Genomic DNA, 24536 nt, shown 5'->3' with positions numbered 1-24536 from the left:
ACATTAATCTCGATCATTAATTAAAGAGAAATTTTATTTGAATCCAGTTATCTTATCTCTACATCCAACTAAAATGTTTTATCCATTAAACTTTCAAGTTTAACCTTAAATAAATAAATAAGAAAATAAAAATTGATGTTTGTATCTCGACACCCAATGACCCAAAACCTAGCGCACTACTCCACCCCTCCATTATTTTTGGCGAAACAAACTGCTATCCCATTGGCATTCTCCTCCGACCTGGAAAGCACTTCCTACAATGTCTCCTTCAAAATATCAGTCAAGTAGCACCCAACAAACAGACCAAATGGTATTACCAATTTATAGTTTCTGGAGATGGAAAATATGATGTCTGATAAGAAGCTGAGGGTGCCCAAACTAACATATGACCATATGAATGTTTTTTTCCAAGCAGAAGCAACTGCTCCAGTGTTGCATCTCCTGCTTTTCTCCACGGAAGCTCCTTCACTGGGGCAGGTATGGCTTCTCGCAGCTTCTCCTTCACAAAAATGGTTTTGATTTGCAGCTTCTGCTTATTTTCTTTTTTGGGTTCTCCAAATCATGCCGTGGATGAAACTACTTTTACATGACTTGAATTTCGATTATATTACTGGATATGGTCTTGATAATTTACCCCTAAAATTTCCAATAAATAATCCCAATTGAAAATTTTGGAGCCCATGGTCGTTCGTGATCTCGATAGAATTTTTTGCTGTCACTTTGGTGGGTTTCGCCGGAAATAATGGAGGAGTGCAATGGTGTGCTAGGTTTTGAGTTATTGGGTGCAGAGATAAAAACACCAATGTTTATTTTTTTTATTGTTATTTATTTAAGAGCAAACTTGGAAGTTTAATAGAGAAAATGTTTTAATTGAGTATAGAGATAAGACAATTGGGTCCAAATAAAAATTCTCTTAATTAAATTTGGTGTTGCAACACAAACATTTTACATTGTCGGACTCTCTTGTAAGAGAACATCTATCACCCAATATATCTATTTTGTTTGGTCAATACCCAATATATCTATTAGCCATTGGGTTTTATCCAATGGTTGAAGTGCAACTATAAATGAAAAGAATATCCAACTGTAGTATGCAAGAAACCCTACCGTGCAGCCGAGGTTACATCTCACTCTTTCTATTTCTTTCTTTCATGGGGTAAATTGTAGCAATGATCCCTTAACTTTAACTCAATTGGAACAATAATTCCTCAACTAAAAATCCATTACCATTGGTCCCTCAACTCATCAAAACGTGCAGTTATGGCCCATCAACTAAAAATTCATTATCATTAGTCCCTCAACTTTAACCTATTTGGATCAATGATCCCTCAATTTTAACCCAATTGTAGCAATGGTCCTTCCAACATAACTCATTTTAACAAAATTCTGACGATGTTGACGAAAATGACCATAACTACACAGTTGGATGAGCTGAGGGACCCCAATTGTAGCAATGATCCTTCCAACATAACTCATTTTAACAAAATTCTGATGAAGTTGATGAAAAGGACCATAGCTACACATTTTGATGAGTTGAGGGACCAATGGTAATGGATTTTTAGTTGAGGGACTGTTGCTCCAATTTGATTAAAGTTGAGGAACTACTGCTACAATTTACTCTTCTTTCATGTCCGGTTCCACCATGCACTTCATTTATGGGCCATAATTAATGTATTCTTTGGTGAACAGAGGGCTCAAGTCCAAACAAGACCAAACTAATAAGAACTCTGGGCTTGGAATAACCAAAACAAGAAGGATCAGAAGACTTGAACACATTTCAAGCTCTTTCGAACTAAAGTCTTGTACCAAACTCATATGCATCAGATCTCATCACAACTTTGTAGTTAAGCAGATTTGGATAGAAATAGTCTTAAACTCTTAGGATAGGTGACCTTGTAAAGTGTTCATGCCACATTCTCTTTAAGTATACCAGAAAAAAAAAATCATATAAATAAGCAATAGTATGTCTTAGTTATGCTAGCGGTTTAGACCTAAGCTTTTGTATAATTCATGTGCTCAAACTCCATAAAAAGGAGAATGACTTATATAGAACAGGGTTCATCACCACATGACCCCTTTCATTGAAGTTGCTCTCCATAAAAAGAGTTAAAAAACAACACACACTAGGGTTGAATAGCAGTTGTTTTAGTGTAGCATACATATCACCGGGCCAAAACAGTGATATTGGATCCAACTCCGGTGTAGCCCATGTCGATTGGGCCAAACGTTATGGGCTTAGTTCGATATACAAATGAACAAATAAAATAAAAAAACACAGATAAACTAAAGAGAATCTATAGGTATAATCTTACTCAATTCATATATATTGTATTTTTAAGAGAAGCCCTTTGTCAACCCCTAGTTCTTTGGTTCGTCATCAATAAAATTCATCTCGTACCACCAAGGTTTCCTAAATTCACCTAATAAGAATGCTAGGCGCTAGTTGGACGGTGAGCTGGGACATAGCTCCTAGGCGGCCAGGCATGCGCCTAGACGGACTAGGCGGATTTAAGTAAATCTATTATATTTCATATAAATAAGTGTCTGTCTAAACTTAAAATATATTATGAAGTATTGGAACATAATGAAAACATTGAGAACAATCATATAATGTGTGTTCATTTAAGTATTCAACAAGTCTCTTACAATTTATTCAAAAAAAAAAAATGCAAAATGAAAGTTATCTATTTTCTGTCTAAGTGAATTGCAACCTATACGGGTTTGGGTGGGCTAGGTGGGTGCCTAGGTGGCGTCTCAGAAGGTTTAGGTGCCTTTTCTTAATTTTCAAATGCCTAGACATTAATCGGGGCATTGGCCAACCGTCTAGCGCTTAGGCGGTGCTAGGCAGAGATTTTTAGAATAATGAGAACACCTAGTGCATTGGTATTGGCATTGGAAGTTCACATTGACATTAGTGTTAGGAGTTCACATTAGCACAAGGACTGGAAGTTCGCCTGGTATTTGCAATTACATTGGCATCGGCATCAACGTTAGAAACATTAGAATTTGTCATAGGCATTGGTTTGGATTAAATTTTGGATCACATTGGAACCGGCATCAACAACTCGTATGCGTTTAAAGGGTGGTGTTGAAAATGTTAGTAACCTAGCAATTTTTATTTATTGATTTTTTTATTTTTTTTAGTTTTTCGGCATAGTCGTGAGTTTAAAGGGTGGTGTTGAAAATGTTAGTAACCTAGCAATTTAATTACTTCTTATGCTAGGTTATTCTTGGAATTTTATGTATTATGGTTTTCTAGTAAGAGAAGAATTAGAATTCCTTTACATTAATCTATTATCTGGTGGGAGCAATTACCTCTTACACTAGTACTTCACACATGAGAGCTGCTCTCCTAAGGTTCTCATTTTGAGGACATGTGAGGTCCGTTTTATATGAGCCATCATGTTAATCTTATGGTAGATTAAGCAATCAACTTAAATAATTCTTGTTAGACAGAAATAAAGTACTAATTAATTAAAAAAAAAGGAGAAGAAGGTTCCACGTCATGTTGAATCCCTTCCATCTGCAAAACCTAGTCTCCTTATCGAACATCTAAACCCAGTAATCCAATTGCAAAAAACCCTCATAACTTTACACATCAAATTTCATCCAATATTTTATTATTAACATTCAAACCCAGTTAGTTATAAAGCACCAAATCCCCTTCTTCTTGAATACATGAACCCTTTTCTCATAATGAAATTTTCCGACGATGGTTAAAAAATTGCCTCTCCCATTTTCATACACGAAAAGGAAAAAACAAAATACTCAAAAGAGAGAAGGGGGGATGAACGATTGAGAGAGCAGGAGATGGAGAGAGGAAGGGGATATGAAGGATTGAGACGGTAGGAGAAGAAGACATAAGGTTTTTCACACGAGAATTTTTTTTTTAAATTTAATCACTTTGCAGAATTATTGTGCTTCTATGTAATAAGAATTATTTAAGTTGATAACTTAATCTATCATAAGATTAATATAAGGGGTCATATAAATACTTATGCGCATTACAAGGCGGAAGGACCCTTATATTTAATTATTTATTTGTACTATCAATATTTTACATTTTTTTATAGATGTTGTTCAAAGGATTTTAAGATTTACTATTTATGGCATTACATCCAATCCTAGACGTACGATACATTTTTTTTTTATCATAATAATTGACAACAAAACATTAAATGCAGAAGAAAATCAGGCACTTACGATTCGATTAGGATCCAATAATGTTCCACCTGCTCTTACATATTCATCCAAAAGCTAAATCTTTGATTTGCAAAACAAAACAAACGCATGCAAATACGAAATACGAAAATGAGAGTGGTCCTAACCTTTTTTTGGACCACAAATATCGGTCATATAAGGTTTTTTCTGCCGGATGCATGGAATCTACATAAAGTTGTAGTGTTCTTTTGATGTCATGTATAAGGTTTTATTTGAGGACATAATTTTTTACACACGTTTTTGTGGAGTTTATTTCTCAATATATTTCAATGATCCAACCGTCTTTTTTTTAATATCTTACTTTAAAAATTATGTCTATAAAAAATTACTTATATCCGAAGTCATATGATTAAATTCAGTGTTTCTTATAGAACTGTATTCGTCCGTTTTCTTCATTACAAATGAATATGTTAATGATTTTAGATTTGTCTAATATTTGCAAGAATGATCTATCAATGATGTTCTAAGATATAAGCAGATCATATCGTTGAAATACTTTACAAAGTAAAACTTGTAAAATGAGTGTCAAAATGTGTGAAAAATAGATGACAAACATGTGGAAGATATGAGAGGCAGTGAAGGGTGGAGGAATAATGATGAGAGGGATGCGAAAGTAAAGGCAATGGTATCACAAAACAAAAACGAAAAATCAAAAAGTAAAAGCTAAGAATTGTATAATTATCCAATAAATCATTTGTTTCATATTTTCGAAACTTCCGTTAATCGCAAAAAATTTATATCTCAATTTATTAGAAGCATCATCTACCAGAGGTCCTATGTCATTTCCCACTCCTCCTAATCTAATATATTATATTAAACATGAAAAAAATTACAAACACTTGTTTTGGTGGAAAACATATCGCAAACATTAATCATACACTGAAATTGACCTATATGATATCTAAAATTGAAAATCGATTAGTATAGTCTTAGAAATAGGGTCTTTCCATCATAATTTTATCGAAAAATCTATTATGTACTGACGTGACCTATAAATGGGTTCCACAATTCTAATTAAATTAAAAATAAGTTCGAAATTGGTTTAATGATTAATTAAAAAAGCTTTCAACCTAGAATCCCAGTCCTGCAATCACCTCCGATCCCAATCCACACTCATCTACCTCCATCTATGGTCGACTCCCCCGTCTCTTCTTTGAAAAAAAAAAAAAATTTCTCAAGGCACCCATCTTATATCCTTCAACACCTTTCACCGAATTGGAACAAGATTGAGACCACCCTTGGTGACGGCTTGGATTGGGGACGACTTTTGTAACATCAACTTTGACATTTGAGTGATTGATAACCTCACAACCTTAGATATTCGAAAGCTTGTTGGGCGCTCTCCTGATGGTCTTTGTGATGTGGAGAACGACAAACTCTGTCTTGAGATAATCTCATTGTGCACAAAGGTATTTTGACAATTTTTAATTAATTATTAAATTATTAAACCCACATCAAAACATAACAAAGTATTTTTGACAGAATTGTGCCAGGATCATATTGATTTGTGACACCTATTTTCAGGGATTACAGTGGTCAATTTTCAATTTCATGGACCATCTTGATGATGTGTGTTAATTTAGGAACCATTTGTGATACAAAACCTGTAAATCTTGTGAGACCCATTTATGTGCCACATTAGTATATAATAGATTTTTGGGTAGAATTGTGATTGAAGGACCACATTTATATGCGACATCTATTTTCAAGGACTAGACTAATAGATTTTTAACTTTAGGGACTATCGTGATGATGTGGAATAATTTCAGGTCCATTTGTGATCCTAAAAAATATAGTCATTCTAATCTATGATAAAGTTAAGTGATATTTTTAAGGTTGAAATGTTTAAAATCACCTTGAACACAAGTCATGTGCAAACCACATGATTTATTTTGGATGAAAAACTTAATGGAGTTAAAGTGAGATGACAAATTAATGATTTTAAAAAGTTAGTAGGCTTTTTAGCCAAAATGGTCCATGAGATTTGCATAACTCCTCATTTTGGTTCCTGAGATTTGAAATCAATAGAATTGGTCCCTGAGTTTGTGCACAATCAATCATTTTGGTTCTTTCATAAAAAATCTCCATAAAATAAGGATAAAATGACAAAAATACCCTCAATTTTGGTCAAATCATTTTGGCCTATTGTTTATTAAATTGAGGGTAATTTTGTCATTTTCATACTTATTTAACATAAAGTTTTCACCCAAGGATCAAAATGATTGATGGTGGACAATCTCAGGGACCACTTCTATGGATTTCAAATCTTAGAGACCAAAGTGAGAAGTTATGCAAATCTTAAGAAGTATTTTGGCTAAAAAGCCAATTTACTATGACAAATTGTTTAAAATTTTAGTTCATATAAGAAATTGATAAAAGCATATACATTTATATGACATTTCAAGAAAAAATTTCATTATTACATATTGCAATTATACTAACTAATCCCTGGACTGTTTTCATTGCCCGCACAAGAATATAACAACAATCCTTGGCTCTTAATAATAAAAGATTTACTTATAATTAATTGGTGGTCCTAATTCCTAACCCATCCATCAAAATTGTCCTATAATTTTCTTTAGAGTGGTCCTATAATCAATTTACAAATAATGAAAAATATTTTATAGTGTAAACCAAGTTGGCTAGAATATAAAGATACCTTACGACAGTTAAGTTTTCTCTTCTCGATAAATTAGAATGTTGTTTCTCAAAAAAGTCAGGAAATATTAACTAGTATTGTTTCTTTTAGTGTACACAATCTGCCAAAATTCTTGATATATTATTAAACAAATTTCAATATAATCGAACGTTGAAACCATTATTTGTCAGAGATGACAGGACATATATAGTACAATTTTGTAATTACCAAGTCGTACGTTCTGACACACCCCGACCGAGATCAGGGAGTGCTGGCCGTCACACGAAGGTGACGTAGCCATGTGCACGTGCGGAAGCTAATAGAACAGTAATAAAAGGTACGAATAATTAAAAACTAGCATACAAAGTACTAGAATAAGTGCTAGTAAGTGAGGTACAATTCCAGAGCAGGTCTATAGCAGCCCAACAAAAACAACAACAGTAGTATGCCCGAAGGCGACCCTACAAAGTGGAGTGTCTGTCAGAACGCCGGAAAGCCCTCAAGGGAAACCACCGCAACGGCTAAGCAACTAGAACCTGGAGGGGCGCAAAACAAAAGCGTGAGTGGGCAAAAACAAAGCTCTTTGAAAATCATTTAGCAAAATACATTTTAACCCCTCGCCGTAAAACCTGTATACTTCCCAGAAAATAAACATATAAACGTATGTATAAACATGCCAAACATGCTCAAGATATGCCATTCATGCTCGAGAATATGCCATGCCAAAGCCTCATAATGAATGTAAGTGCCCAGGTATAAATCATATCAACATCATAACATCTGGCAGCCGGAGTCACCTAACGTAACCTGTACGGCTGCATCTAGAGCTCAAATCTCAACTCTATAACTGAACCTGCCCACGAGTCGGAACCACTCAAGGTGGTCTGTACGACAGGCCTGGGTGTAACATATATATATATACGCTCTAGTGCTACGATCACGTGAAGACTGTGCGAATAATCGCGAGTCACCTACGAGTCGGAACCACCTAATGTGGTATGTACGACAGGCCTATGCACCTAACTTGGATCCAAGCTGAGCGTGTGGTGCGGGAGGTGAACATCACGTGAAGGACTGTGCCCTACTCTGGGCGGGAGCACTAACACCGGGGGTGCAGGTTATGAGCTCTCTAGGCATCTCAAACCACTACTGAAACATAAACGTGAATGTCACTTACCTGGCACTTACCTGTGCGTCCACAGCACCCAATATGCATATGTATATGTATGCCACAATAATGCATGCAATGATGCGTAAACGATAATAATAAAGTGCATGGCATAATGTAAATAACCCATTTTAATCAATTTCTGGGAATATAAATGTATATAGGTATATACGGAAAACAAAAGCCCACTCACTGATACGTGGAAGGGTCGTAGCCCCCCTGCCTCGCGTGACCACGCTCGTCCTCGGGGTACGTGTCACCTAAATGCGAAACAACTATAAAAACGTTAATTTTAAAGCACATAACCCGTTTCTCGTAATAACTTCTCATACATTGCTCAAAATGGACAAATGAATATACCAACGTGCTCTACACAACCTCAGGATCACAACCATATTTTTAAAATAATTTTTGGACCCCGCACGCGCCCCCACGCGCCAGAACAGGCACGGACCCACGCGCCCCCACGCGCGGTCACGTGCCAGGCACACTGACGGTGTCAACAGGCGCCGTCAGGAATATTCCGTTAAACTGACGGAATATTCCGTTAAAGTTAACCCCTGCCGTTAGGAATATTCCGTTAAACTTAACGGAATATTCCTGCTTCTTCTCCGGCCAGTCCCCGACGCCGGCGCCGTCGCCGTCGCCGGCGCCGTCGCCGTCGCCGGAAAACCTGCAATTCGAAATAACTCTCTCGTTTTTCCACCTTTTTCCACGTTTCTTGCACCAATTTAAAGCCCTAAACTAGTAGAACACAACCCTACACGTTTTAAGGTCTAAAACTCACTAGATTATACCTGTGCAAGCTCTCCAAAACCGGCCAATTTCACCACCAACGATCCTGACGTCCAAAATCAACCAACGAGCCACTCCCAAGCTCCTGGGAACCTCACCAACACATCTACAAACTTCAAATGTCCAAAAACTAAGTAAATTAATGTTGCATGAACAGTACTCAAAACGGAGTTTAAGAAATCGACGTGAAAACGTCGATGTTCTTACCTGAAAAGGGTATATTCGTGCTCCCCTCGACCTCACGATCACAACTCCACCCTTGGTTTCCTCGATCTGCTACGGGATAATGGTTCTTGGTGTGTGTCCGTACGTGTACAGTGGCAATGGGAGCTCGGGGGAGAGGGAGACAGGGAGAAGACAGAGGGAGAGAGAGAGAGCAGTGTCAGTGTGTGTGTGGGAGTGTGTAAGGTTCCAAACACATGCCCCAACACACCAAACAACCCACAACGTGACAAAATCGAACTAGGGGCAAAATTGTAATTTCACACGTACGTTTTAATAATCCCGGGACGGGATGTCACACGTTCTCTTATTAAAAAAAAAAAGAAAACTTTAACGAAAAGTTTCTCGTACTGTTCGCTTTAATAAAAAATCACATTTTTATACTAAAAAGTCAATGCTGGTACTATTCACTTTACCTTTTATTTTGTCCTTATCGTTAAAACTCAAAGTTTTCAAGCCTTTTTCATTAATTTTCCTAAAAAAAATCGTTCTCATTCAATTTTTTTTTTTTTTTTTTTGGTTAAAAATTGAGACCATTTTTCAGAGAGTTGCTAGATCTACCACATTGTCTTATTTTCCCGACAAAATATAATTTCACCCTTCATAAAATGTTAAAAAAAATTAAAATATTATTTCCCCATCCACAATTATTCATAAAATAACCTCTAATATGCTATTTTTTTTTCACCTACTATATTCCTAAAAAATTAAAATGCTACTATCTTAACAACGAAGCCTCATTCGACGATAATCTATCAACAAATGAATAACCCTCCAAATGCCATGCTGTTGTGTGATTATATACTCCAATAATTACTAGCAATATCCAATCATCATTAGTTGGTAACTGCTTATCCTTTTATTGGAAAGGGCATCTACTCTTTTTCGTTCCAGAATTTCTTTTATCCTCATCCTTAATATCTTTCTTTGCATATTGTCTATTCGTTTCACAATCCAATGTAATCCTAAGGCTCCTCTTACTTTTTCGCGTCCAACCTACTATTATTAAATATCTTTTAAGATCGTCATCGGTCAATCGGTAGTGGGTGTGATGTCCTTGTTTTTAGTGTCTCATCCATATCTCCTTCTAATTACTTGATATGTGTCTACCCCCTTAACCAAATAATTAACACTATTAACTTTAATTTATAAAAAAATATAATTAAAAAAGGAAAAATTAGTATGCAGTCCCTAGTTACTAATGTTCATTGATTGAGACCTTATTAGTTTTCAAATTTTGATTGAAGTCCCTAGCATTAATGTGATAATGAATTTACATGTTAATTAAATAATTTTTTAAAATAAAAATTAGAAATTGATTTAGGGTTTTAATACTCACACCTCTATTAAACTCCTAATTAATTTTCGATTCAAACATTTCCAAAAAATAATAATAATAAATTAGAATAAGTTTGTACCCATTAGTTTTTATTTTTTCTATTTTTTATATAAAGATTCTCAATTTTTTAATCTTAAATGTACCCATTCATATAATTTTTAATTTTTTTAATCTTAAATGTACCATTGTCACATCCCGGTCTGGGGCGGATCACTTCCCGAGCCCGCTCCACCACCGTAGCACGATATTGTCGGCTTTGGGCTTACCATCCCTCACGGTTTTGTTTTTGGGAACTCACGAGCAACTTCCCAGTGGGTCACCCATCATGGGATTGCTCTAGCCCTCTTCTCGCTTAACTTCGGAGTTCCTACGGAACCCGAAGCCAGTGAGCTCCCAAAATGCCTCGTGCTAGGTAGGGATGGGAATATACATATAAGGATCACTCCCTTGGGTGATGTGGGATCTTACAATCCACCCCCCTTAGGGGTCCGACGTCCTCGTCGGCACACCATGGCCAAGGTTAAGCTCTGATACCAAATTGTCACATCCCGGCCCGGGGTGGATCACTTCCCGGGCCCGCTCCACCACCGTAGCATGATATTGTCCGCTTTGGGCTTACCATCCCACACGGTTTTATTTTTGGGAACTCACGAGCAACTTCCCAGTGAGTCACCCATCATGGGATTGCTCTAGCCCTCTTCTTGCTTAACTTCGGAGTTCCTACGGAACCCAAAGCTAGTGAGCTCCCAAAAGGCCTCGTGCTCGATAGGGATGAGAATATACATATAAGGATCACTCCCTTGAGTGATGTGGGATCTTACAACCATTCTTAATTAAATAAACCAATTTGTTATATGTAAAATGTACCCTTTTTTAATATAAAATGTACCCAGTTTTTCAATATAAAATCCATTCAAATTTTTTTAATCCATTTTTTAAAATTATATGGGTACATTCATTTTTGTTGATTTGAGAATGTATCCATGTCAAATTTAATCAAAGAAATTTACTAATATTATATTAAGCCTAATATCTTCTTTTTTTCCTTGTGGTTTTTGAAGAATGTACCCATGTTTTGGTACAATAATTTTTTTTGTTAATTTGATGAATGTACTTGTATATATATATATATAAACACACGATATAATAGAGAGTATAATTTATATTTTATTATTTTTAATCCCACAAATTATGGGTTTCATTTAAAATCTCATTAATATAAACAAATACACATTTCATTTTTTAATTTAAAAACTATATAACTTATATTATTACATTAATGTCAAAGATTTCGATCAAAAATTAAAAATAGATAAAATTTCAATCAAAGAATATTAATAATTAAAAACCGCATCCAAAATATTCCATTAAAAAACAACATATTAAACCGCGAAACAACCACCACCACACGTGACCTTCATCCCTCCGATATACAATAACCTTCTTTGGCAGAACATAAATATCTAACTAGGAGTACTACCTAGGCGTTAATACTAGGCACTTTGGCGGAGCATAAATGTCGTGATGATTGTTTGAATGGGTGGGGGCAGTCTATCAACTGTTTTCTGTTGTGATCACTGCAAAGAATGACCTCAGCCAATTCAATCATTCCAATTTTAGTTGTTGAACAAAAATGCTACTGTTATCATATTTTTTATATCATATTTATATCATCTTTCTAATAAATATAGGATTTACATGTGTTGGTGCATCTTACCTTTATTACAAAAGTGGTACAAATGTGCTCTGAAAAATATAGTAAATGTAGCATTATTCGTTGTTGAACTGGCACTTGAGTTTTGGTGCCTTATTGTTTGTACCTTTGCGTATGGCATTTTCAATTTCCGCCTATGTCCTGATTTTCCCATCCGGTTCAATCTTCGCCTTTGACATGATTTCAGATACGTTTTGTTTCTCGATTGTGTTGTACATTTTGATCACTGCTTCAAGGTAACCCTTCTCATTCTTTGTTGTGAGAGACCCATAGTTGCCATGTTTTTTCCATTCTTTAGCCCATAAGCTTTGATGACCGGCTTGATTGAGTGCATTCCTCGACCAAACAATTTCCAACTGGCTTTCAGATTTTGCATCTGGCGGTATAATATATACAAACATAAAATTTATGATCAAATTTTAAATTAATTGTAATATATATGCACATGAATGCATGAAAATTTATGTTAGAGAATATATTTAGGTACATTAATGAAATAAATAATATTGACCATCTTCAAAGTCAAAATTCTTAAATACTCAAAAGTCGCATGATTTCAGCTCACCAACTTTAAAGCCCAAAACTAGGCCTAGACAATCACCTCACTTCTCTTGGACATATTCCAATCCGAGGTGCACAGACGACTAAGGCCCAGAAATATTTCGCCCCCTTAAATGCTAGCGAACACATCATTCGACAAGCTGATGTTACAAACGGGCTCGTGCGAACTGCTTCAAAAGACAACTAAAGGCCACCAACTAGGAATTGCAATTATTACCAGCCCTAGATGACCGATCTACTTTTGCTCCATCTCAACGAGATGATCGAGGTTTCTTCTTCTTCGTTGCCTATAAAAAAGAGCAGAGACCTTCAAGATTGGGACCTTCATCGAATTCAATCTTTTTAGATAACATAAAACCTTTGAGTATTCTTTAGTGCTCTTCAGGAACCAGGCTTTCAGCTTGTCAGCTACAAACACTAAAGCCTTGCTTCGAAGCAAAACCCTGCATACGATCTCTGAGATCTAAACTGTTTTTGCTTTGTTGTATGATTTTTTGTTGATGTACAATTCCAACCACCCCCAAGAACCTCTATGAGGAAAATGTTCTGTAACCCATCTAGTCTAAAGACAACGATCAATGGACTTCTCTAGCATTACCCTGCCTTTCATGGCTTGAATCTTGCTCTAGTCTTACTGCTTTCTTTACATTTCTGATTAATTACATTTCAAGACATGTAGATCGGCACATTGGCCTTGATTTTACCTTAATGAACGTTGTAATCTTGACACACAACATCACATTCCATTCCTCTCTGTAGTTTCTATTATCATTTATTTACTTTTGGGCATAACACAATATTACAAAAATGATCCTAACGGTTTATCATTTAGGTCTTTCCTCAAAGGTCATGTATACAAAAAATCATCCAAATATGAAACCATATGACCAGTTGATTAAGGGTTTATGGTTTCTTTGTAAGACCATATTTGTCTCTTTTCCTCACAACAAATGAATGTCTTAATGGTTTTAGATTTGTCTAATGTTTTACAAGAATGATTTATGAATGTTGTTCTAAAAGATAGACGGCTTGCATCATTAAAGTATAATGGAGTGTGTCCCACAAAAACGTGTGTAAAAAGTTGTGTAAAAAGGTGGTGCCACGGATCCGCCCCCATATATATATATATATGTATATATATATATACACACACATAGATATGTATGCACATGAGTTAGGATCAGGGGACATGTGCTCTTGTGGACAATTTAATCATCTATCTTTTATGTCTTATCTCAAAAATCATGCACGTCTACCAAAATTCACCCAAAACCATATGATTGTTGGATTAAATTTAGTGTTTTTTTGTAGAACTGTATTCATCTATTTTCTTCACTACAAATGAAAGTCATAATAATTTTGGATTTGTTTAATTTTTTTAAAGGATGATCTATGAATAATGTACTAAAATATAGATGGTTCATATCGTTGAAATACCTTATGAAGTGGGCCCTACAAAATGATTGTCAAAATATATGTCAAAAGTGTATATCCGCAGATCATAACCCTATAATATATATATATATATATATATATATATATATGTTCAACTTGCAAATAGGTCGGCCAATCCAAGATCACGTAGTAATATTACTAATGGGACATGCATATTGTATAAAACAATATACTTATGGTTTGTTTGATAACTATTTTTTAATTTACTTTTAGTTTCGTTTTGCTATTAGAGATAGAGGCCAAATGCATGGAAGATATGAGAGGCGGTGAAGAAGGGAAGAATAATGATGAGAGGGATGCGAAAAAATGTACAGGCAATGCCGCAATGGTACAGAAAACAAAAACAAGAACTAAAAACTAAAAGCTGAATGATTATCCCATAGATCCTTTGTTTCATATTTTCAGAACTTCCATTAATCGCAAGAAATTTATATCTCAAATAAATAAAAGCATCATGTACTAGAGGTCCTATCCCCACTCCTCCAAATCTAATATACTTGTTTTGTTGGAAAAGAAATCACAAACATTAATCATACAATGTATATTTCGATACACAACAGAAGTACTAAGTTATACTCCACTCGCATATAGGAGACGTTGAATACATCATTACATATATCCTATTTTTTATTGCTCATATCTTATGAAAGCCATTGCAAGTAACTAACTAATCCCTGGACTGTTTTCATTGCCCGCACAAAAAGATAACAAAAATCCTTGGCCCTTAATAATGAAAGATTTACTTAATTATAATTAATTGGTGGTCCTAATTCCTACCCATCCTTGAAAATTACAATTTTTCTTCAGAGTGGTCCTATAATGTACTATTTCGCTTTAGTTTATGTTATCAAAATTACGGTACATTAGAAAATATTATCTACTAAATTTTAGATACTTCGATATGTTCTACGAATAATGGTTATATGTTGGAGTTATTCACTTTAAAAATTATGGAAAATATCTTATTTAGTGTAACTAAGTTGGTTAGAACATGAAGAGACCCCACGACAATTATGTTTTCTCTTCTGGATAAATTAGAATGTAGTTTTTGAGAAAAAGTTAGGGAATATTAACAAGTATTGTTTCTTTTAGTGTATACAATCTGATAAAATTCTTGATGTATTGTTTCTTTCAGTGTATACAATCTGATAAAATTCTTGATGTATTGTTTCTTTCAGTGTATACAATCTGATAAAATTCTTGATATATTGTTTCTTTCAATATATACAATCTGATAAAAATTCTTGATGTATTGTTTCTTTCAGTGTATACAATCTGATAAAATTCTTGATATATTGTTTCTTTCAATGTATACAATCTGATAAAAATTCTTGATGTATTGTTTCTTTCAGTGTATACAATCTGATAAAATTCTTGATGTATTGTTTCTTTCAATGTATACAATCTGATAAAAAATCTTGATGTATTGTTTCTTTCAGTGTATACAATCTGATAAAATTCTTGATATATTATTAAACAAACTTCAAGTTAATCAACGATGACAACACTATTTGTCACAGATGACAGGACCTTGTCATGCAATTTTGTAATCGAAACCGGATCCCCTCCTGAGCATGGGGACCAAAGTCTGCTGAGCAACCCATATGGACCCTTAAAATTTGATTCAACGACTGTAATTATTATAACTTTTAGAGAGTCCCTCTATTTGTAGCCGTTGGATCAAATTTCAAGGGCCCAGATGAGCTGCTCAGCAGGCTCTGGTCCCCATGCTCAGGAGGAGATCTGGTTCCTTTGTAATCACCAAGTCGTAAATTCTCCTTTTTTTTTTTTTTTTTTAAAAACAAAAAAAAGTCGTTCGCTTTCATATTTTTTCTTTTGTTAAAAATTGGAACCATTTATTTGTTTATATGCATAGGCAGGGCCAAGCGGCCGTAGGTCTGCTGTCTCCATTTTTAGTGTCTCATTTGTCTCGGTGAGGTTTTTTAATGTGCTGGAATGCAGGATGGTACACCAATGTTATTATACAAGTGGAGGGAAGGTTTTTTCTTTTCCTTTTTTCCTTTTTTATTTTTTTTTATTTTTTTTGTCAGGTGTCCCTCCACTTGTATAATGATATATGACATATGTGCTCATGACCTGGATACACTAAAAATCACTTCATGTCACATCTCTAATTACTTGATATGTGTACATCCACTTAACCAAATATTTAACACTGCTAACTTTAATATATAAAGAATATAATAAAAAAAACATCAAATTAATATAACAAAACAACCACCACCACCACTTGTGACCTCTTCATCTTTCTCATATACCATAATCTCCTTCCTTCCACAGTTCATCACATCAGCCACAACAATCACCCCACCTCGCCATAACCATGGCCTCTTTTTCTCCTACACCAGATTAAGTATCATGGTCTTCAAGGTATCATTATCGAATTGTCTCCGATGCAAATAGTTGACAATTGGAATCCAATTGAATAATAAATGTTCTTTTATCATTAACAGTGTTCCAGATATACTGAAATCTTTTTCACGTCTCATCTCTAATTACTTGATAAGTGTCCACCCACCTAACGAAATGATTAACACCGTTACCTTTAATATATAAAGAATATAATAAAAACAACAAATTAATATAGCAAAACAACCACCACTCCTCGTGACCTTCTTCATCCCTCCCATATACCATAACCTCTTCCTTAGCCACTATTCATCACATCGGCCACAACAACCACTCCACCTCGCCATCACCAAACCTCTTACTCTCCTACATCAGATTAGGTATCATGGTCGTCATTGGCGGGAATACACGCTGATTTTTTCTATTTGGTAATTAACGATCAAGGAATCAAATTAAACCGGAGTAAAAGAATCTAGTCAAACTGAATCAGAGTTGACAAATCGAATCTGTCGTACTAAATCGGCTTCGGCGAATGGAATTGTTTCCGATGCAAAAAGTCAAAAATTGGAATCCAATTGAATAATAAATGTTCTTTTATCGTTAATAGTGTTCCGAGCACACTGAAAAATTCTCCATATCTGCTGTCTAATAACTTGATAAGTGTCCACCCATTAACGAAATAGTTAACACCATTACCCTTAATATATAAAGAATATAATAAAAACAACAAAATAATACAGCAAACAACCACCACCACTCATGACCTTCTTCATCCCTCACATATACCATAACTTCCTTCCTTAGCCACAATTCCACATCAGCCACAACAACCACCCCACCATGCCCCATCACCAAGCCTCTTTTTCTCCTACACTAGATTAGGTATAAATATAATGGTCTTCATTGGCGGGACCACACACTGATTTCTTCTATTTTAGTAATTAACGGTCAAGGAATTAAATTGGACCAGAGTAGAAGAATCTAGTTGAAATGAATTAGAGTCGACAAATCGAATCGATTATACTAAATCGAAGTCGACAAACGAATTGTCTCCAATGCAAATATTCAACGCTTGGAATCCAATTGAATAATAATGGTTCCTTCAAGTTGACAATGTTCAGTTCACACTGAAAAATTTCTCTATGTCTCATCTCAAACTACATGATACGTGTCTACCTACTTAATCAAATAATTAACACCTGTTAACTTTAATTTATAGAAAGTATAATAAAAAACAACAAATTAAAACAGCAAAACAACCACCACTGCTCGTGACCTTCATCCTTTCCATATACCATAACCTCCTTAGCCACAATTCACGACATCAGCCTCAACAACCACCCCACCTCGCCATCGCCAAGCCTCTTTTTACTCCTCCAACAGATTAGGTATCATGGTCGTAGTTGGCCGGAATACACACTGATTTCTTTCATTTTAGTAATTAACGGTCAAGGAATCAAATTGAACTGTAGTAAAAGAATCTAATCGAACTGAATCAGAGTTGACAAATTGAATTGATCGTACTAAATCGAAGTCGGTGAATCGAATTGTCTTCGATGTAAATAGTCGACGATTTGAATCCAATTGAATATAAATGTTCCTTTTCTGTTGACGAAGCTGGAGAGATAGAGGAGAGAGTGGAGACTTGTCGACAGCAGCGGCGGCGACGAGAAAAGTGGTTGTTGTGGTTGATTTGGTGGTGGAGAGCTTTGGAGTTTGGAGTTTGTTTATTTGTTTTTTAACACAAAATAATAAAATTTAACAATGTTAAGTATTGATTAAGTTGAAGGCCATGTGTCAAAATAATATTATGGAAGACATAAAGAAAACAATTTGTTGGGGGCAGCAAATCCGTGGCCTTAGTAATTTGAGTTTTTTCCTAGTTGATGTGCCATATACGAACAGACATTAGAATCTTTGAATCTATTTAAATAATGCAGCGTAATAAACAGAAAAAAAACCAATTATTATATCGTGAGTCGTATGAAGAGAGAGACATCTCCATATATGAGAAGAATAATGATCTAATCACGTCATAGATATTGGTAAATTTTATCTAAATCATACGTATGCATCGACTATTAATGACGATACACTTGTGTTCAAAATATTTTAGGTGGAAAGAGAAGAATTATTATTGTTTTGGACCTTTGGGTGATGAGAATTATTATTCTAGGTCTACAGGGATATCTTCGGAGCTACGAAATGATAGCTAAGCCGGTCCTAAAATTTTCATGGCTAACGGCGAAAATTTAAATTAGAGTCTTTTTCGATAATTATTGTTTTTTGAATGAAAAAGGTATGTATTTCTGTTTCACAATTTTGGCTTTAAAGATAGTAGATTTTTTTATATATATATAAAAAAAAAAGATGCATATTTTACTTTTAGGATTTACATGAAATATTTTTTATTGATTAATTTAAAAGTAAACTCACTTTTTGAAAATGAAAAAAAATAAAAAAATAAAAACCAAGTCTTTATCCGACTTTACATTGAAAATAACAATAGGAAAGTAAAAAAAAAATTAATGACTGTCATGTAGCCTTTCTGGACGGAAAATTGGACGGAATGTGAATGAATATATATGATGGTAGGGTTTTTCAGAATTTTGACACTTCATATATAATAGTTTGGAAAGAAAATTGGCTAAGAGTTTAAAGAGCATATTGGGAGTAAGATTCCAGTTCAGGAGAAAAATGGCGAAATTAATTATAACGGCTTGATCATGTCAAACGACCCTTTAATTTGGTCACTCCATTGCTGCTCTCTCTCCTTCCGCAGTAAGATTCGAAACCCTTTGAAATCGGTAGCCATAGACGTCCGGCTGCAATCATTGCAACCGTCGAAGGAGAAGAGAGGAAGGAACTGTTCAACTACCCCTAACCCCAACCATTATACAGTGAATCCTCAATTGAAAGAAATTTTTCATTGTGACTGGAATACCGGTAGTACATCACAGGCTTTTATATAAATGGTGGAAATTTTTATTTTTTAAGCTATTAACTTTTTAACACATATATCCTATTATTTGTATAATAACACATGATGTACCATCTTGTTTTCCGATCACATTAAAAAATCTCTCGTAATATATTTTTCCTATTCCTATACCTAAACAGCGTAGGTATCATTGTCCCATTAACTACTCTGAATCACTCCCTAAAATGTAATAAGTATACATTACCTAACTGAACTTATCTGCCTAATAGCATTGTCACACATGGCAGCACAGCTGCACAGGTATGACTGCCTTTACATCCCCTAATCCATTGTCGTTGCAAATGCTACATTAAACAGCAAAATTACTTAACTTCCCTTTAAGCCCCCTAATCCATTCCCCTTGCAAATCCTACATCAGGCAGCTCCACACAAAAGTACAGATCTAAAATTGTTTTTAGATTTGCTATTCCTTGTCAATTCTGAAATTGTTTTAAACTGATGTTGACATTTTATTGACAATGATGGAACAGAAATAATGGAAAAGTATTTCTGTAATTAACTCTAATTATAGTGATTAGATGTGTCGCGCACACACAAACACACGCATGTATATATTGGTTGTGCACTACTGACGTCCACCTTAATCAGCTAGATAATGCCAAGAGGATATACTAAAGTGTAAGCAACCAATGACATTTGTTTCTGTCTTTTCATCACCTAATCATTTGTCTTGTTATCACAGTTGCACCAATAAATTACTATGATCAAGAAATAACAACATAAAAAACAGGCCTTCTCAACAATTAATATTCTCTCAGTAAAAATACTGGTAGCCGAAGAACCCTAAAGCAAGATATGGGTTCTGAAGTTGAGCAAAAGCTTCCTGTCCTAGATTTCTCCAAGGAAGCTCTGAAGCCAGGGACCAACTCATGGTTCTTGGCATGCAAAGATGTTCAACGAGCACTTGAAGAGTTTGGGTGTTTTGTAGTGTTGTATGACAAAATCTCCGATGAATTTCGCAATGCTTTCGTTGGTTCCCTTGAAGAACTATTTAATCTCCCTACCGAGACCAAAATGACAAACAAATATGAAAAGCCCTTAAATGGCTATGTGGGACAAATTCCCAAACTCCCTCTCCATGAAAGCATGGGCATCGACTGTGCAACCAATTTTGAGGAGACTCAAAAATTCACAAAGCTTATGTGGCCTGCTGGAAATGATAAATTTTGGTAATTATTTTTCTAATTTTCGCTTTTCTGAGATTACCTTTCTTATCCTTCTACATTATAAATTGTGGGAAAAAGAATTTCCTCATACCATTTTTCCCCGCACAACCATGGTTTTGCAGAAATCATTTTCCAACAAAGGTGTGCAGAAATCATTTCCCTGAATTGTTTACCATGGTCCTAACCTTCTTTTTTTTTTTTTTTTTTTTTTTTGGTGGTTATAATTAAGTGAAAGAGCATATGCGTTTGCAAATGTGGCGGAGGAGTTGGATCAAATGGTGGCTAGAATGATATTTGAGAGCTATGGTGTGGAGAAGTATTATGACTCATATGTTGGATCGATCTCTTACCTTCTTCGGATCTTGCAAAATAGACCACCCAAAGAAAATGAGCACAATCTTGGCTTCGTCGCTCATACTGACAAGAGCTTCACAACCGTACTTTATCAGAATAATCAGGTCAATGCTCTGGAGGTTGAAACAAGGAACCACGAATGGATTAAAGTAGAGTTTCCACCTTCATCCTTCATAGTCATGGCGGGTGATGCCCTAATGGTAGGTCACTAATTATACTGACAAAATAACACATCAAATATCAAGCACCCTAATCTTAACGGATGCTCAATTTCTGGAATTAAGAGATTTTAATGTATTATCGTTTATATGTTATTAAGGTTATTCTTAACTCTTAATTGAGGAAGATATATAAATTTACATTTATGGTTTTGTCGTTGATTAGGCATGGAGCAATGACAGGATATTATCTCCTAATCATCGAGTTATTATGAGTGGGAATGAAACAAGATACTCGTTGGCACAGTTTGCATTTAGCGATGGCGAGATACATGTACCCGAAGAGCTTGGCAATGAAGAACGCCCATTACGCTACAAGTCATTTGATCATCCTGGACTACTACGTTTCTTTCGCTCTCAAGATGGTTATATTTCAAACAGTGCTATAAAAGCCTACTGTGGTATTTGAACTAAACCTTGCAGCTATGAAGTATATTGCTAGCTGTGGGTATATTGTTATTGTGTGCTCATTTCAAGTGTTGGTTTGCTGGATTGTCTAATAGTACTATTGTAATTGTATTTTTTTTTTTTTTCTTTTTGGTTGTGTGTGGCTCTATTTCTTATTTGTTTTTTTCGTACGGATATGAAAATTAATAAATTTGTATTTCCTAAGAGCAAGCTAATTATATGTGTGCAAAAAGCATTTTTCTTAATTGTCATCAACAAGATACATTTGCGCCATTGCCAAACATTGAGAAAAGAAATACTATTACACCAAGAGACGGACATTTATTTATTTTTCCTAGTTAAATCAGACCAAGAGCTAGTTGGTCATTACTAGTGATTCCAAATTGTGAACTAAATAAAGAGAGGAGGATATATATACTAATTACTAAGGACCAGAACAAGAGTCCTTATGAAACAATATGATGACCAGAACAAACTGGAAGATTGAAACAAAGTCCATCAAATGTGGGGTAGAACTAGATTTGGAGAATAGCATATTTCGTATCTAGGATTCTGGAAGATTGAAACAAAGTCTATCAAATGTGGGGTAGAAGTAGATTTTGAGAATAGAATATTTCGTATCTAGGAACGATTTTGAAAGGACTGACCTTGAAATTAGGAGAGCATAATCTAAGCATGGCTCATAACAAGCCATCACAATGAACTAGTTATTCACGTGACAAGAAGGGCCTTATTATTCCCTAAATCCTTCATGTTTTCAACAATTGTGTAATGAATGATGCATAGGTTTAGTTTAGGGAAAAGATATAGGAAAACCCTAATCTTGAGCTTTCACTATAAAAAAGCACCCTTTCTAGACGAAAAGGTTTTGTCGGGCAAAATAAGGCTTTCATCACCTAAATCTTTGCTTGACAAAAAATTCATTTAGAAAATTTTGGTCAGGTAAAAATCGTTGCACAAATGTTTGCTCAACGTATTTTCAAATTTCGTAGGGCAATAACATTTATCCAAAGAAACGAGCAAAATGCGTCGACCAACTTAGGCCGACAACCAAAACTTGCCTGACGATAGTATTTCATCAAGTAAGTAATTGAAAGAAAATATATAAATAAAAAGTACAAAATACATGCTCGACGAAAGTATACGTCGGCCAAGCATTTAAATTTTTTTAAAATTCATAGTTTAATTTAAATGTACTTTAAATAAATAAATTAGTTTTAATTATACTAATTTCAAAAGGAATCATAATATTAAAAAAAAATTATTTAGTTATATTACTACTAAAATATTGGTACAAATGTATATGTAAAGTAGTAAAGTATCCTAAAGTAACTACTCTTAGGGTGGTGGTTGAAGGTCGTTTGGAAGATCAGGGAGATGAATGCCAGAGGCTACATTCCCAGCGTCATCACAGCAATGTACCACATAAACTCCTCCTCCCGCTCATGTGCATCTTTTTCCCGAGCTTGTCTCATTGGCATGCTTATTCTCCTCGTTGGCGCATGGCCTCTAACTCCATCTCCACATGCTGTAGTCTGGAAGACGTCGTACTTGGAGGTTGAGAGCTAGATGAAGAAAATCATCTGAGATCTTGGACCTGACCTGCTCTTAGGGCCACAAAGCTCTCGGCCTTTCCGTCACCCAACCTTGTCCATTGGCAATTGTAGAAACACATCTGGATCTGGTGTTAGTTACACCATTGGCGTATTCGGTTGTTGCTGGAAGAGGTTAGTGAAATACTCGTCCTTCTTTTGCAACATACATGCCTACAAAAATAGGAAATCAATTAAAATTATCGATCATAATTTTTTAAAATCGATAATTTTTTAAAACTGAATTGTAATGAATTTGAAATTAAAATTTGAATGGAATAATTACATAAATGTTGTCAGCTACCTGGTTGCCAGAATTGGCATGCGTATCACCCCAACGTCGACTTCCGTGAAAAACGAACCCTTCTCACGCCGTTCCTTGACCTAAAATGTGAGGGCCTGAGAACCAAAGTGATGGAGATACTACTTTGCTTCCCAATTACCCTTATTTGCCTTCGATTTCTGTTGAGAATAAAAAAAATTAAATTAAAAAACTGAAAATAGAAATGAAATTTAAAACTTACCAAAAATTGTAGGCTTTGAAATGGATGTAGAGCTAGTAGCACTCGTCTTTCATTTCCCCAAACTCTAGAAGTGGATCGGTGAGAACTTCAGCAAGAAGTGCACAAGTCTGGTAGTATATGAGTAGCTCGTACTTCCACTCCTTTTACTGCTCAGACGACACCCGGTTTGTGTACTCAGACATACCCGACACTTCTATGTCAATCTCGAAGTTGACCTGAAATAGACAAAAGAAACAAGTGTATTAGTTTAAGAATACACTAAATAAGTTTATGTATAAAAATAATAATTATAACAAAAAAAAAAAAAAAACACTTACCCATGTCTCTTTCTTCATTGCCCCCTGCACCTCGAGGGCGAGCTTCCTCCATGTAGGGGGAGCATGGGGCACTTGATGCGAATGATGGCTCCCATGTCATGAGCTTGTTGTGAAAAAACAAAATAATCTCGGAAATTTGAAAAAAAAAAAAAAAAAAAAAAAAACCAAGATAAATCACACCAAGAATGAACATGGTTTGCCTATAAGTGCCTACGTCTATGGGACATCAACAACAATCTTTCACTATATCAACAATGAGTATAGTGAATAATCTTGCCAAGTCTCTATAATTAAGACTTGACAAAAAACCTGAAAGAACAAGAACAAGAAATACACTCTTATCTCTTTTGTTTTCTCCCACACAATTTGCCTTACAATTTTCTCTCACACTAATCCCTTGAGTGCTATACAAAATATTTTTTTGCTCCAAATTCAAAACTAGTGCAATAACCCCTTTATATAGACATAATAAA

At 35.0% G+C, this 24536-nt stretch overlaps 1 protein-coding gene across 1 annotated transcript; it reads left to right on the top strand.

Moving 5' to 3' along the window:
• Positions 1-20203: 20203 nt before the first annotated feature.
• LOC137749458 (putative 2-oxoglutarate-dependent dioxygenase AOP1.2) lies at positions 20204-21845 on the top strand. The gene is made up of 3 exons (XM_068489548.2): positions 20204-20653; positions 20880-21204; positions 21389-21845. The coding sequence occupies exons 1-3, from the start codon at positions 20280-20282 to the stop codon at positions 21629-21631; spliced, it is 942 nt and encodes a 313-aa protein (XP_068345649.2). The 5' UTR covers positions 20204-20279; the 3' UTR covers positions 21632-21845.
• Positions 21846-24536: the final 2691 nt, after the last annotated feature.

This window comes from Pyrus communis, chromosome 17 (genome assembly GCF_041283825.1).
Source record: "Pyrus communis isolate YQ-2024b chromosome 17, ASM4128382v1, whole genome shotgun sequence".
Lineage (NCBI taxonomy): Eukaryota > Viridiplantae > Streptophyta > Magnoliopsida > Rosales > Rosaceae > Pyrus > Pyrus communis.
Note: the sequence above shows the minus strand (reverse complement) of the source record. Positions and strands in the feature narration are given on the sequence as shown.

Bases quoted from the DNA above. Each gene is read 5' to 3' on its own strand.
- LOC137749458 (XM_068489548.2), top strand. From the start codon at position 20,280: ATGGGTTCTGAAGTTGAGCAAAAGCTTCCTGTCCTAGATTTCTCCAAG. The intron at 20,654-20,879 runs GTAATTATTTTT...GTTATAATTAAG, and splicing joins GCTGGAAATGATAAATTTTG to TGAAAGAGCATATGCGTTTG. The intron at 21,205-21,388 runs GTAGGTCACTAA...GTCGTTGATTAG, and splicing joins TGGCGGGTGATGCCCTAATG to GCATGGAGCAATGACAGGAT.